The sequence below is a fragment of the Numida meleagris genome, chromosome 10 (assembly GCF_002078875.1).
Source record: "Numida meleagris isolate 19003 breed g44 Domestic line chromosome 10, NumMel1.0, whole genome shotgun sequence".
Classification (NCBI taxonomy): Eukaryota; Metazoa; Chordata; class Aves; order Galliformes; family Numididae; genus Numida; species Numida meleagris.
In genome coordinates, this window is record NC_034418.1 from 4,281,452 (window position 1) to 4,295,925 (window position 14,474).

Below are 14,474 nucleotides of genomic sequence, written 5' to 3' on the forward strand. Positions count from 1 at the left end.
GTTTACTTTTCATTCCACCGATTTACTTTTTCAAACGTGAATCAGCCTAAAACAAAATAAACAAAAAAAGACTGTAGGACTTATACAGTTCTTACTGATTTGGCACGGAGTTAAAACATTTCCATAGCTAAAATAAATGTCAGATTGCAAGGTTTGCATGATATCAGACCCTGAGAGACAAATTGTCTCTCCGCTGAATCTCAGAACAGCTACAGCAAGACTTCCTCACATCACATGAGATTTCAGCTTTTCAGACTTCTCTTTGCTCAGGAAGCAAAGCTTGTACAGTCTTTTTTTTCAAATGGTAACTCTCCCTTTGAATTCAGCAAGCATTTATCCTGATGTTGCACATGATAACGTGTTAATCTTGGATGACTTTTTAAGAAAAAAAACACCTCAAACACTTGAATAGCCTTCATATTTTCAAGGGAGGGGGAAAAAGAGAAGACTGGTTAAACTGCTTTAGATTTAATGGTTCATAAATTCATGAGGTAATATTGTGGGAAATGTGATGTTTTATCAGAATGTCATTCAAATGAAAGGTTTAACATTTACATCACAAGAGCGAGCTCTAAGTAAAACTATCCTCGGGGAAAGAAATGCCAGGACTAAACATTACGATAAAATGGTGTGCTTGCCATAATGTACAGGAACATTAAATAGAGCCCAAAGGTTTGAAGACACTGGGTTTAAATTCCTGAGGCATCACACTTTGCTGTGATACTGGAGCAGTTACAATTAGCAGAGTCAGAAAATTTGGAAGACTTATTTTTTTCCCCTCCTTTAAAACTGCATTACTAAACAAGGGGGAAAAAAGCACACAGGGAACCCAGGACTGCATCACTCCACATACACTCAAAAAATTTCAGTCAAGAGCTGTTAAGCTCACACACAAAGAAAAATGCATCGCTTAAGTATTTTCTTTTAAGAAATAGTTCCTCTTAAGAATAATACTCTACTGAGACAAGATCTACAACTGCAAGACATTTATACCTGAAGCATTTTTTCCGCATTATAAAAGGGAAGTTTTTATTTTATTGTTTTTACTTTTAAAAGAATCATTCAGTTAAAATTATAAATTTGGAGAAAAAACATTGCCTGCAGACTACTGGGTACCTTCAGAAATACCTTTTTGATTTAACTTAATGCTGTGGAAGCTAAGCATGCACCAAAACACTGCACTTTTTATGTTAAATTGCTGTTGAATTTGTTAACCCACAATTGATTTCCTGTGTTATGGAATCTTAGAGATTACAGCTAACTTGAAGCAACAGGGATAATTCTTGATGTTAATGCTCCATTTCTATGCATTTTTATAAAGTCAGTGCTCGCTGTAGCATTAAAACCGCGGCTCAACATTGCCCCCTACCGTCAGTTCGTGAAACACAAAGGACAAAATGTAGGTTAAAAACAAACAAACCCACCCCACCTCCAAGCCCCAAATACAGTAAGCATCAGATTTACTTAGAGACTCAACAAAGCAGACATTCTCAATTAACATTCTCTTCTGTCTCCCTCAATAGTTGAAATTAATTGTGATTAATGTATTATAAGTCATAAAACATTAAAGCAATTTTTAAAATTTAAATTGGAAGCAGCTTCTGTCTTGGCCCAAGCATCAGCTTGCTGATAAATATCATCCTGAGGCCTGTTGAAAGGAGATACACTGACGCCACCGTGTTTCTAATTAGAGACACATGGCAATGTCACACCAATTGCAGAAAACCTAACCCTAGAGAATTCCCGAGTTTGCTGTTCTTCCATGTTCTCAACACACAATGGATATAAAATAACAATCAAACATTCTTGTCTCTACCTCATCTAAGCCTCTGTTACAAGAGGGTAAGTTGTCATCTGAAGGAAAAACAAACCAAAGGGTACTTTTTTTTTTAATTGATAAAGGTCACTCCAGAGTAGCTGATTCTGACAACACAAAGATGAGGAAAAAAACAAAGATAAACAAGTCATAAATCTTTTTCCCCTCTTTTTGTAGGACAGTCCAATGTTCGGCAATTCCTTGCAGCAACTGATTTCACATACAAACATCCTACTTTTCCACACTTATTTTCCAGAGTCAGAATCAGCTGTTGCCAAGAAAAGCTTCCAAATACTTCTGAACACATTCGAGAGTAACACGGTTTCTCTCAAAACTCAATTAGCAGACTCTTGTTGCACCATACCTATGGGAATTCAAGAAAATTTCTACTACAAGTGATATTCAGGATCCTCAGCCACACGACAAACTCTTCCAAGACAACTAGGGACAAGCTGAGGCTTAAACCGTGACCAGCAGAAACGATGCAAAAGAAGCTTCTCACAGAGATGTAAGGATACCAGCAAGACATGTTGGCCAATGTAGTTCCTTCTGCTTATAGATCTAGAAGCAGGTTTATCAGCAATTGTGTTGAACTCTTGCAAAGTGCCCTCACTGAGTCTCTACTTACACAGCAATAGCAAGCGAGCTAAGAGCGTTCACCCAGTCAGTTTTGAAGGAAGGCAAGGATGTACTTTCAAAAGCTCAGCAACTATCATACCTCTAGTTGTTCAAGAAACTAATCACCTCTTGCTGGTCCTAGGCAGGATCTAATTGTGCACATGGACTACTAACAGATAGGAGCACCTCCAGATCATCAGATTTTACCCCAAACTTTCCACGAATACATTCACTGCTGTCGTGATTGGCAAAGAGTTGTACTGTCTATCTTGGTGTTGTATGGAAAGATGACACTGCACAGTTTCAGGTACCAGTTGGTGTGATGCAGTACCTGCCTGTCACCTTGTGACACTGTCAAACTTTAAAAACAAGCCAAGTCAGGAAACAATTAAAATATCCTCTTGGTTTTTGGATCTTACTTTGCTCGTATTTGTTTTGGCTACTGGGGGAGAGAAATAAGAGGAAGCAGTGGAAGGCTGACGCTGATTCCACTTTTCATATGTTCTGAATAAAGAAGAAATCCGGTTACTACAGTATAATTAAAAACGTAACTGTTAGTGCTCTCAGAATTAAACCCCAAAAAACTTCAGACTATAAAACCAGTGCTTACCATAATCTCCATTTTTCTCCAAAACTCTTCCAGTTTAGCCATGGGCTTAAGCCACCAGTCAGTGCATTTCAAATACCGTTTGCCTTGAAACCAAAACTGCCTAAGCCACTCAAATTCAACCTGCAAGACAAAAACACGTGGTTGTGTAAATCATTTATTTTTCACTGTGTGGGGCAGGACTGGGGTAGTACATGAGTACAGATATACCTGAACAATCCCTTGGAAAATGACAAGGCTACCGAAGCATTCATTTCTAAACATCCCCTTACAGCTGTCATTTAGTAATACAAAGGGCGGAATAAAATTGCAGCAATAAACCGTGCTAGAACACAGCCTAGTCAATTGCAATGGAAAAAGAGCATAGCTTTATAATGAAACATAGTAGTTTCCCCTACTTTACTAAACAGTCTGGTTACCAGACAAGCAGCCAACAACTTTGGGACGAGCTGCAGTGCTGTGGCCAGGCTCATGCTCCCTCTGTTGAACCTCCTGTGCAGCCAAACTGCCCTGTGCGTACTGAAAGTGCAAGGCAGCTGTCTGCTGCTTGGTGCATTGGGAAGAACAGGCCCCATGTTTTCCTGTTTAGGTGGGAACTGTGCTTTACAAAGAAAACATTATCCCAACAAAGCAATAAAACTTGAACACAAGCAAGGTAATGCTTTTTTTTAGAATATGAAATACAAATTCTGCAGTACACTGCTAGTTTGTTGTTGGTTTTTAATTTCATATATGAGCGGCTCTTCAACTTTAAGACATGATAGTTATACATAACTCATTGAATATTCTTTAAGCAAACTAATTCTATTTATCCTAATTCCTGCTGAGCCTGATTGCTACCTTTAATAGCAATCCACAGTTCTGGCCTTTAGAATTATGTATTTATTTTTGTAACGGTAGTTACATTTCACACCAAGTTCAAAGTTGCTTTAATCATTGTTTGCTACCACAAAAGATTTTGTTTATCCCTGCTTGACTCTGGTGATGCAAACAAAGAGAACCCGACAAGGTGAAGGAATAAAGAAAAATGCCCAAAGCTGTCACCTAATTCCTTCCAGCAAGGCTACAGAAATCTCAAAGTGGTTGAGCTAACATTAACTCAATGTTTAGTCAATACACATTAATGAATGCAATAAAAGAAACTTAAATTTGAAACATTTAAAATGAACATTAAATCAATTTTGTTAGTAAAACGTAACATGATCAGTTGACAGACAAATATTAGAATATCTTTTAAAATTGACTGTAAATACAGTGGCTTACAATACAGAAGTTTGGTGACATACACCCTTCATAAAAATAGTTGTAGTAGTACTTGCTGCTTCCAAAGCATTAACGAGGTATGAAGCATCAAGCTGTGCTTCATTAAAAATCAGTATCCACTGTTCTGGGATGGCTGAGCACATCAACAGTTCAACTAGAGTATTGAGTACTCACTACTTTTTTCCTTCTCTATTTTTGCTGGCCTCTTTCACTGAGAGGGCAACAACACATGATATCTGGCAAATATGTTTCAGGAAATGAATTACATTAAGCCATTAATCAAAGAAAAACTATTTTAAAAAAATGAAAGTCAATGCTACAATATGGCTCATCATGATAAAAATCTATTTCAGTCAATCCGATTTTTAACAATAATCATATTGATTTGCTACATTACGCAGTTTCAGTCTATGTCAAGTCTGACATCATGGCCAAATCTTAAACGCATCTTGATCTCTTATATCATACACAAGAGCAATAGGCTAGTTAATTTTCTGCAGGATTCCTGATCTCATCAGATATCAGTGTATCAACATGTGGCTGTTAAGAGATGTGGACTGACGCATACTGGGGCTCTCAAGCTCAGGTCAGCATTCATCTCATGGTGCCTCAATTTAGCTATAAACTGAGTTAACAGAAGAGGAGGAAGAAAAGACCAGCAACATTTCACCCATGAACTTTGCCATCAAGCAGACTGACAGCTGAGCTGCTTGCCTCTGACCAGGTGGCTGTTCTGAAAAAAGTCATCTTGATGAGGCATGGAGACAAATTCCTCTATCACTTACTCATGCTTTAGAAATTAGTAAGCATGTATACCTACTTTGGCTAAAAATCTGCACAGATACAAGTTATACTAAGTTCGTCTGGTATTTTAAAATTAGCACTAACTCTAAATTGGCATAAACTCTTAAACTCTTTCATTGAACTCTAGTCACTAAACTCTTCCTGCAGGAAGAAGGCATTCCTACTGCCTCGCTTCCTTCCACCTCTGTATATGAAGAAGAGGATCTATGCCAAGTAAAAACAACACAATTGTACATACTGGAGACAAAAACTCAATTCTAGACTAAGGGGAACTAAAGGTACAGGTACTAACATTCATCTTCTGCAACAAAACTCTCAGGTTACCTGTTCTTGCCAAGTGTTTTGCCAGAGTTTAATTTAGAGACTCCTACATACTGGAGGTAGCTTCAGTTCAGATAAGAAAGAAATTCACGTGACCGCACAGGACAAAGCCCAAACACATTAACATGGAAAAAATACATATGCTGCACATTCAAGGAAAACTTCTGTCGTCTTATGGCTTACATCTGTGCAAGAAAGCTCAGAATCAGGCCTCGTATGTCTAACCTCAGCAGATTTTCAGGTTGTCCTTTAGTGATGATTAAAGGCCAATTTTAGGTTATAGTCAATACTGGGTAGTAAAAGGCCAACAGCAGCATTTGGCATTTTGCGAGGCAGCGCTCCTCAGTCACTTATTTAAAAGTATTGGTTATTAAATGCCACAGATATAGGTGATTTATACTTCTCTCTCCTGTACCATCCAGCCACCAACCATGCCGTAGGCTCAGTGTGACATGCTAAAACATTTTAACCTTCCTTGCTGCATACACTGCTCCCCTTCCTCAGCGGTGACCCAGCACCTAACACCACATACTCTTGACTCAGCTAGCCCAGGCTTCTCCACAGCCCTGCAGGTGTACAAATGACAAACCGTGATAGATGTACCTACTGCTGCTATGAAAACATATTTGCTGTAGTTAAGAGTCACTGTACCTCACAAGCAACGTTGTAATGAAAACTCAAGACTGAATTGGTTGCAATAACCAGGCCTGAACCAAAACCCTGGTGAGGACAAAGTCTCACTTTTTCAAACTTCAGTACTTACTTTGAAGCCTGCTATATTTTAAACACAATAGATCCTAAAAAAGTTCCTTGGGTGTTTTATTTCATAGAGAACTTGTTGTTAGCTCAGCATTGCTGAATAAGGAGCCTTGAGTCTTCCTCACATAACAAATTTTGCACTACTCTCAGCAAGGTTAACAACGGGTCTTTGACACCCAAAGAACAGGTTACTGGTGATTTTAGCAATCACTGGCCAAACAGCAGTCGGATTGCTTTAAAGAGTAACTTCACTTCATCGCTAACATCCCCTGTAGCCAAGGCAGGTTTCCACCAAGTGAACTCTGGGAAAACAAGCAATCAGAAAAGCCATCGCCCAGATGCTCAGCTCTATCTCTTTTAGAGGTCTCTCTGCCCACCACAAAAATAGAAATACTAAGACTACACACCTCTGCTCTAGATCTTCAGTTCTAATCCCCTTTTTTCAAGGCAGCAAGTCCATTTTCCTATCCAGAAATACAGATGTGAAGGCACAAAATCATATTTTAGTCTTTCAGATCTACTCTTAGGTTTTTTTCTCTCTGAATTAAAACATGTGAGGAGCTTCAGTTATGACATTTAGAATTAGAATACAACGGTACCACCTACTCTAGGGAATGAAACACCACCCCATTTCAAGCCCATGATCACTGCTCCAAAGGTAGATAACCTGCATACCAAAACAGAAATACACAGGCAAAACTGGCTGACAGTTCTTCATTAATTCTATATTTGGCTTTAGCTACTTCAGTTTCATTTTTCTTATTTAAAATAATAATGAACTAAGAGGGCAAAAAAAAAAGTGACCAAATCCTGATCACATGGATCAGGACAGTGATCGGATGGAAGACTGGTTTTCATTAGTAGTTGAACAGTTTAATTCTTTAAAGAAAGAAAACATGCTCTTGTTCTTCATCTGCCTGAGAAAATTTGAGCCTAAAACCTGCATAATGTGCCTAAAAATACAAAGATTTATCATATAGCAAGAAAAGAATGCAGGAAGTTTTCATATGCAAAAACCTGCATTAGCCTCACAGATCTGTATATTTTCCCTTCAGTGATGCTTGAAAAAGAAACATGAATTTAACACAATGATAAACAACAGCTAACTTTGTCTATTTGCTCAGCAAATAAATGAAATTTAAATTGTATTTCAACATACAAAGTTAGTACTTTAAGTGAAGAGGTGACCTTGGGAAAGAAAAAAGAGACAAGTGGGTTTTTCTTTTCAAATGAAATATAGATCCAATGTGTCTACTAGGACTAAGTGGACAATATGTACAAGTTAAACAATGATTTCTGTTACAGTATATCCCATATGTGTTACAGGAAACATCCCTGTATGTCACATAGCAAAATTATTCAGGTGACTGCAAACACCAGGGGCTAGTCTCTCACCTGATGTAAACGGCACAGAGCTTTGATGTTAAAGGACCCATGCAAATTTACACCAGCTGTGCATGTGGCCCTAGCTGTGCAAGCCACATATGCGTATAGTTTTATGGACTGAGCCTGATTAATGTTTTCTAAAGCCCTGCATGCATGAGACTTCTTTAAACTGCTTTTGGAGCTGTTCTGCTAAAAGTCAAAGGTGCAAATCTTTTGCTATCACTGTACCATTTTTACCAGCTTTGAACAAATAAAAATATGTTCTACCAAGTTTCAGTAGCAATGCACAGTATCAGATTCTTCAGCAGATAACAATTTAAACCCTTTACAAAAGGTCTCACTTGAGTCAAAACTATTTCAGTACTACCTACAGATGTTCTAATACAACACTGACCGTACTTATTTTAGTAGCAGCACAGATTAGCTCCCTTAAAATGCTTGAATATAGAAATACTGTAGCTGATACTTAAGAAAAACTGGCTCAGAAATTTGTATTTTGCTTTCTATAGTTGTTTTTAAAGAGACAACCATCAGTGCTTTAGTTCAGAGAAGCTGAAAGTGTTGTTTCAGGTAGAAGTAGAACTTATCAGAGCAACTAAACAACGTCACTTGAAACTCCTAATACGTAGTGCATTGAATGCATTTCCTTCAAAAAAAAAAGTAATTAACTAACCAGCTTTGGAAATGTCACCACCATGAGAAGACCCATCCACTGTGTCATGTTCCTGACTGTCACCAGAGAGCAAGCAAAGTTGCACTCATGATATTGGCTACTTTTACATCAGAAAAAAAGATACAATCTCCACAGTCTCCCCAAACAGACACTCTTAAATGAATGCATTTAAGAAGACTCCAGACCCATACTTCAGACCATGGAACTCTGTGTCAGCTTCAGCAAACTTCTATGAAAAAGCATTGTTACCTTTGTACATTTTTTAGCACAGAATGACCCACTGAAGTATATTCCTCATAATTATTTCCACTACGTTTTCTTCAGAACATACCTTAAAGCTGACATTCACAGCTGTCTCACCTGCCATTCAGTAAAAGACTGGTAGCTACCTTAATATCTGACAAACAACTGGAAAATCTTACATGCACTTCCCCTTTAATTTCACCCCTACACTCCTCTCCCAGTTACATGAGTGCCACAGCATTTGGTTTGTCCACCACGCAATGATTTGGCAACCTTGGCACAATGAAGCCAATCCTACTGAAACTACTCCTTGCCTCTACCAGCAGAGGGATCTTAAGAAGGAAAAAAATGAAAACTTCATGGAAATGAAAGTATCAGATCTGAGTTAATCCTGATTGCTGTAAACAAGTAAATAAATCATAAAAAAACCACATTATAAACTTATACAGTGCCATGCTTTGTGAGCTGTTGAGCTCGGCTGCCAGCTACTCCAGCACCAGACTGCACCTCTCAGAATCTAGCTGCAGCATTTCCACTGCATGTCTTCTCACCTCATTATGTATTTCTTCCACTTGCTTTACAACTGCAGTTTCCAGTGATTTCAAAGATAAAGCCGTTGAAGTAGAATCAGTTTGTAAATTCTGGAGTGCCAGTTCGCATTGCCCAAATATGTATTCCAATGTTCCTCTTGAACACTAAACAAAGAATAAGAATAGATATTGAGTCATATCAGAACACAAATGTTTCTCAAGTACACTGAACAATTTAGTTCTGAAGAAGTCAAAGTGAAGGAGCAGAAGGGATGCATTTCTGCAACTTTATTTTATGACCTTTTAAACAAAAGCTTAATGCCCTCTGGTTTGTTTATATAGATGTTGGCATAAACTATGCAAAGGACTACTTGACCAAACAAAACCAATCAGTAAACCACAGACTGAAAGGAGAAAGAACAGGACTAATTTTCAATTTACATTACAGTTACAGCAGACAAAAATATGGCCACACTTGCCCTCAGTTGTATGTGTGCAATCGTACAGGCTCCCAGTAAGACTTAAATAGAATTCCATAGTCACTCTGAGACTGCTGTTTGTTTAGAAGGTGTAGGTAACATGAACAGAATAGATTTGTAATTCTGCTGCTTTTGTTTTCACTGGATTTCTTCCAAAAAATTTGAAGAAAATATATAAATCCCTTTTGGAAAAAAAATTCCATGCTATACAGGTTGAGACCGCAATAGTTTACAAAAGCAAAGCATAATCATTTAATAGAGAAGCTTTTAAAATTGAAAGTAACTATGCATTTTCTTGCAAAAGTTACACAGAGACAGGAGCATTATGTCAGAGAACTCTTTAAAAAGGTAAAATTCAGAACTATTGATTTTTAAAATGCACAATGCACTACTGCTTTATGGCAAAGCCCTGTTCAAGTGAGCAGAGTATAGCTTGAGAAATAAAGGCTTTTTAAATTATAACTTCTATTTATGTACATGCTCATATTTAGTGATACTGCTTCTTATCCATTATTGCACAAACTAGGAAGAAAGAAAAAAATGTATATGGATACACGTATCACTCTTGCTTCAACACCTTCAAAACCAAAATATCTTTTGATTTGCTCAAAAAATAAAGTGGTAATTTTAAATATCTTTCCAATTTGAATATCTTTTTACAATGCAGTCTATTGGTATATTTCTGTATGCATTCCCATTCAAACACCACACAAAGAAAACTACTGCTAAAACTTTGGACAGGAAGAAGGAATGGGGAGGTCTAGTAATCAAAGGCATCCTTACACTTCAGAGCGTAAAGCCAAAGTCTTGCTGCCCAGAATGACTGGCTGAAGGGGCTCACTCCATCATTGCTCTGCTTCTTCCACCCCAGCATGCGCAGAAGGATCCAACTTAAAGCATGCTCATGACTCATCTTAGTTTTTCTGATCTTCTAAAGGCCATTCTAGCCAGTGGACATTGCTGATGTATGTTTTGAGCATTTCTACCTCATCACAAATAATATCTTTCAGCTAGGACAGGGACATGAGCATATTAAAAGAAATTCAGGTAAAAATAGTTGCTTACATTTTTTTTTTTTTAAGCTGTCCATGAGGTGTGGTGTAGCACATTCCTAATTCATATCTTACATGAATGACTGTCAGTTTAGGTAAATTACTTATACAGAAACAACCATTTGTTGACAGTTGGATGGAGATATAGCAGTTGTTCAAGGAAACAGCCCGATTAAACGTAACCCAACGCAGTTCCGGATAAGGCAACAAGACGCTACATTTACAGTATTGGAGTATTAGTTTGATGAACGACCAAGTAGCAAACCATACTTTATACTTACATCTGCCACTCTGTGAGTGGAGCTGAATCGAGGCGAAAAGCCAGCCAGAACACAGTGCTGGTGTGTCATGTTGAGATCATCTGGGGAAAGATTAGGAAAACTTAGGTAGAGGGAAAAGATATATATACTTAATGAAACTAACAGATAGGTAGCCAGAATAGAAGACACTACACTAAGCATTTACAGATAGAAATAAAGAATTCAGCTAGTAGTATCTTCATAGAGCTCTGGTGCTTAGCAGAGCGTAGCTATTCACTTCCCTAGTGTTACAAAAACTCTACTATACTTGTTTTCTCCCACTTTCTATAGTTTAGAAGAGGCGTGTTTCCCACTTCTTGTAGGCAAAGTTCTGCTAAACAAAATGCATTCTTTCAACATGGAGGATCACAGAAAACAAAAGATTACTTGGAAACTGCGATCTCTTTGCTCAAATCACTAAACAATAAGACATTTCTTGGGGGAAAAGAAAAAAAGGGAAAAAGAGGAAAGAAAAAGGATGGACAACAAGACTAAAGACGTAAGTTTCAGAAAAAAAAAAGATAACAACACATTCTCCCTCCAGCTCAGAGCCAAGAAACTGGGAACCCCAGAAAGTGCAGCCTACTGAAACCAATCTCCCTGGTATTTCATTGAGGCTTTCTTGTACAAGAATTTCTATTTGATGCATCCATATCTGAATACCTGAAACCACAGCCCTGAATTCCCAGTTTTGAAAGGGCTCTTCTGACCATAACAACTGTTACCAGACTCAAAATTACAGTGTGTGAGGTTTAATCGTATTCTTTTTATTAGCAAAAAAACATCCTCTAAAAACTTTATTTTACCTTCTAACAAGCCTGAAATTTGAAAATGATACAAGCCTAAAGAATAAGAAATCACAAGACGACTCAGTTTACCCCAGCTGTAAGTGCTATAAGCAATTATTAACAAAGTTCACACCCAAGACAGTACATAATATAGTAACTTTGAGGGAGAAAAAAGGGAAAAAATATACAACAGAAAACAGCACATGAGAAGTTTATATGAAGAACACTCAGACAAGCTTTATGAGCAACTCAATTCCCATTAAGTTTAGATGGGAGGCCTATTTTCTTTTTTTTTTTTTGCATGAGATTTGTGGACAGATGAAGTTGAAATTATTGAAAAAATGCTCCAAAACAAGCCAAAAATCACACCAAAACCCCAAAGAGGAAACACCAGTTTCTTATGTAGGCAATATGAGCGGTAAGTTGCAGAGAGCCAAATCTTGCGAAGACCGCAGAACAATATTATTTTTTGGACATCATTTAAATAACACAATCAGTTTCACAAAGAATAATGACAAAAAACTAACTTGCACACTTCTGTCACCTCATTCAGTGCCCATTCATTTTGGTACATCTTTTGTAGAGCATTAAAACTATTACACTTGGATTTGTACCTTCATTCAGATTATTGGCAAATCTTTCATTGGAAGCAATTTCAAGGAGCTCTACATCTCTAATCATTTGCGTCATTTAGAAAAAAAGCTTGTAATTTTAATTTAAGAGTTTATAATTCATCTAGGACTGCAATTTCACAAAAATAGTTGACGTTTCATAGACTGTGTGACTCAAGGGATATCTGAAAAAAAGTTCTAGGTCTTAACAGGTTACTGTAAAGATTTGCTTTTCTTTTTTTAAATGTATTAATTGAAAAGTAAAAGCACACTGTTCAATTAGCCACTGTCTGGAAAGAAAAGCTTTATTCAGATACAGAGCACCAAATTCAGATTTCCATGTTGGTTTTAGAGCTTCCTTCAACACTCTGGTCAAAAGTACCATAGCTTCCTTGCAGTTTCAGGTAAAATACAATGTATACAGAGATAATGCCAGTTCTACATGACTAGGCACTGACCGGTGAGGTTTAGACAAAACAAGATGCAGCCTCTCCAGTAACACATATCACTCAGAAATTTAGAAATATATGCATCCATCCTGCTCTGGAAAAACGCATGCAGGCATGTTATTTGTCGTCAGTTCTCACATATTTGTGGAGAGATAAGAGCTAGTACGGAATCTTCTCTGCCTCAAGACATTAGGTCCTTATCTCACTACAAATTTAGAGTAGATTCTGGCATGGAGATCTCATTTCAATATCTATCAAAAAACTCTTAAAACATACATGAACTCTACTATGCAAATGGTAACTTTAAATCAGTTTCTGCTCTTACTAATAATATTCTAGAAGTTTTGGTGATGTTCAAAGGAACACGATTTGGTAACACATACTTGATGTTCAAATGCCAGAAGTCTGGAGTGCCTAGGAATCAAAGAAACAACCACTATTTACTGCAGAAGTGTATATGGCAAAATCTGTATTTCTTGTAAATGGATTGTTTTGTTCTTTTATTTACAGCATCTTCTGCCCCACGCTTCCCAATGAATCATCTGCTACCTTATGGTCAGATCCCATTATAGGACAACTAGCTGAGACGAGACTGGGCAAGATTTATTAAATGAAATTAATCACAAGTATGACTGCGTACAGGTGGCCAAACTACTTTGGAAAACACAGTTATCAACCTGAGGTCTGTTTAAATAATTTGGAGGTCTGGTCCAAAAGGATTTTGACTTTACAGATTTAGTACCAGGAAGTCATGAGGCCGTTTAGTAGATGATCTGATTACTTGCAAATACATACACCTCTTTTTCAGAGCATCACCAACAACATACTTCAGACATAAAATGGAATTTTTATTTTTTATAGATCCTTTTTCCTCATACCTGAAGACAAAAAAACATCTAAGGTACTTGGTGCTTTAATAAATTGATCCATGCAAGATATCTGTGAAGTTGGTAACCGGCACAGAAAAAAAAAAGGGAAAGAGGGAAAGAGACTTTCTAAAGTTTGCACAGACAAGTGCAGGAGTTCAAACTTACTTCAAATAAAGCAATACAAACATAGTCTCATATTATCCCTGTGCCTGTACAGCCTCTTTCAAAAGAGCAAACTAAAAGGTATATGCATGATGTATAGATGCATATTTGTATGGATACACGTACACAGATATATGTATGAGTATTTAAATTCCACTATTTAACTGGCTGAGTATCAGCACAACGATGAGCCAAAGCACTCAAAAAAACCAGTGACTGCATACTGTACATCACTGCATTAAGACATAACAAATACAACATCAATTTGAAGCTGATCCTCACTGAGAGGAGTATGGAATAAAGGCTAAAACTGCAGCTACCTCTAGTTGAAGAACATCTCAGGAAGGCACAAGTCACAGTTCATAAAATGCTTTCAAGATTAGCAACAGCAGTTAATATTGTCTTTACTAATTTCCTTCAAGTACTCTTCCCAAACTTTTCATTTGGACATTTCTCTTCTAATTTCACAAAGCAGGTCAAACGTATAGTGGAGGTAAAGCACAGGCAAAATCCTGGATATTCCACTCATCCCAAATACCTACAAATACAGGTGAAATGAACACACGCTATTCATTTTTCTAACTACATTACATAGATGAATTTATCTGTTGGGGGCATTCTTTTGTTTGCTTTTACGACACTACAGCGCAATTTCCAAAAGCACAACACATCATTTTTCCATTATTTACAATTCTTTTCAATTCATTTTCTATACAACTACACACACAACATCACTGCAGGTTGG

General features: G+C 37.3%; 1 protein-coding gene across 10 annotated transcripts in view; it reads right to left on the minus strand.

Annotated features, from left to right (window-relative positions):
* The window catches only part of FTO (FTO, alpha-ketoglutarate dependent dioxygenase), a 232,702-nt gene that overhangs the window by 161,583 nt on the left and 56,645 nt on the right, over positions 1-14,474 (minus strand). For 9 of the 10 annotated variants that reach the window (XR_002442136.1, XR_002442138.1, XM_021408379.1 and 6 more), the window contains 3 exons: positions 10,833-10,912; positions 9,042-9,185; positions 3,045-3,164 (listed from right to left, as the gene is read on the minus strand). Coding sequence is in view for 8 of the 10 variants with exons in the window: in XM_021408379.1 (XP_021264054.1) it covers positions 3,045-3,164; positions 9,042-9,185; positions 10,833-10,912 (344 nt within the window). In the remaining 2 variants the exon portion in view is untranslated. Of the gene's footprint in view, positions 1-1,883; positions 2,181-3,044; positions 3,165-9,041; positions 9,186-10,832; positions 10,913-14,474 lie in introns of those variants that run through there. The other variant, XM_021408383.1, reaches the window with a different exon arrangement.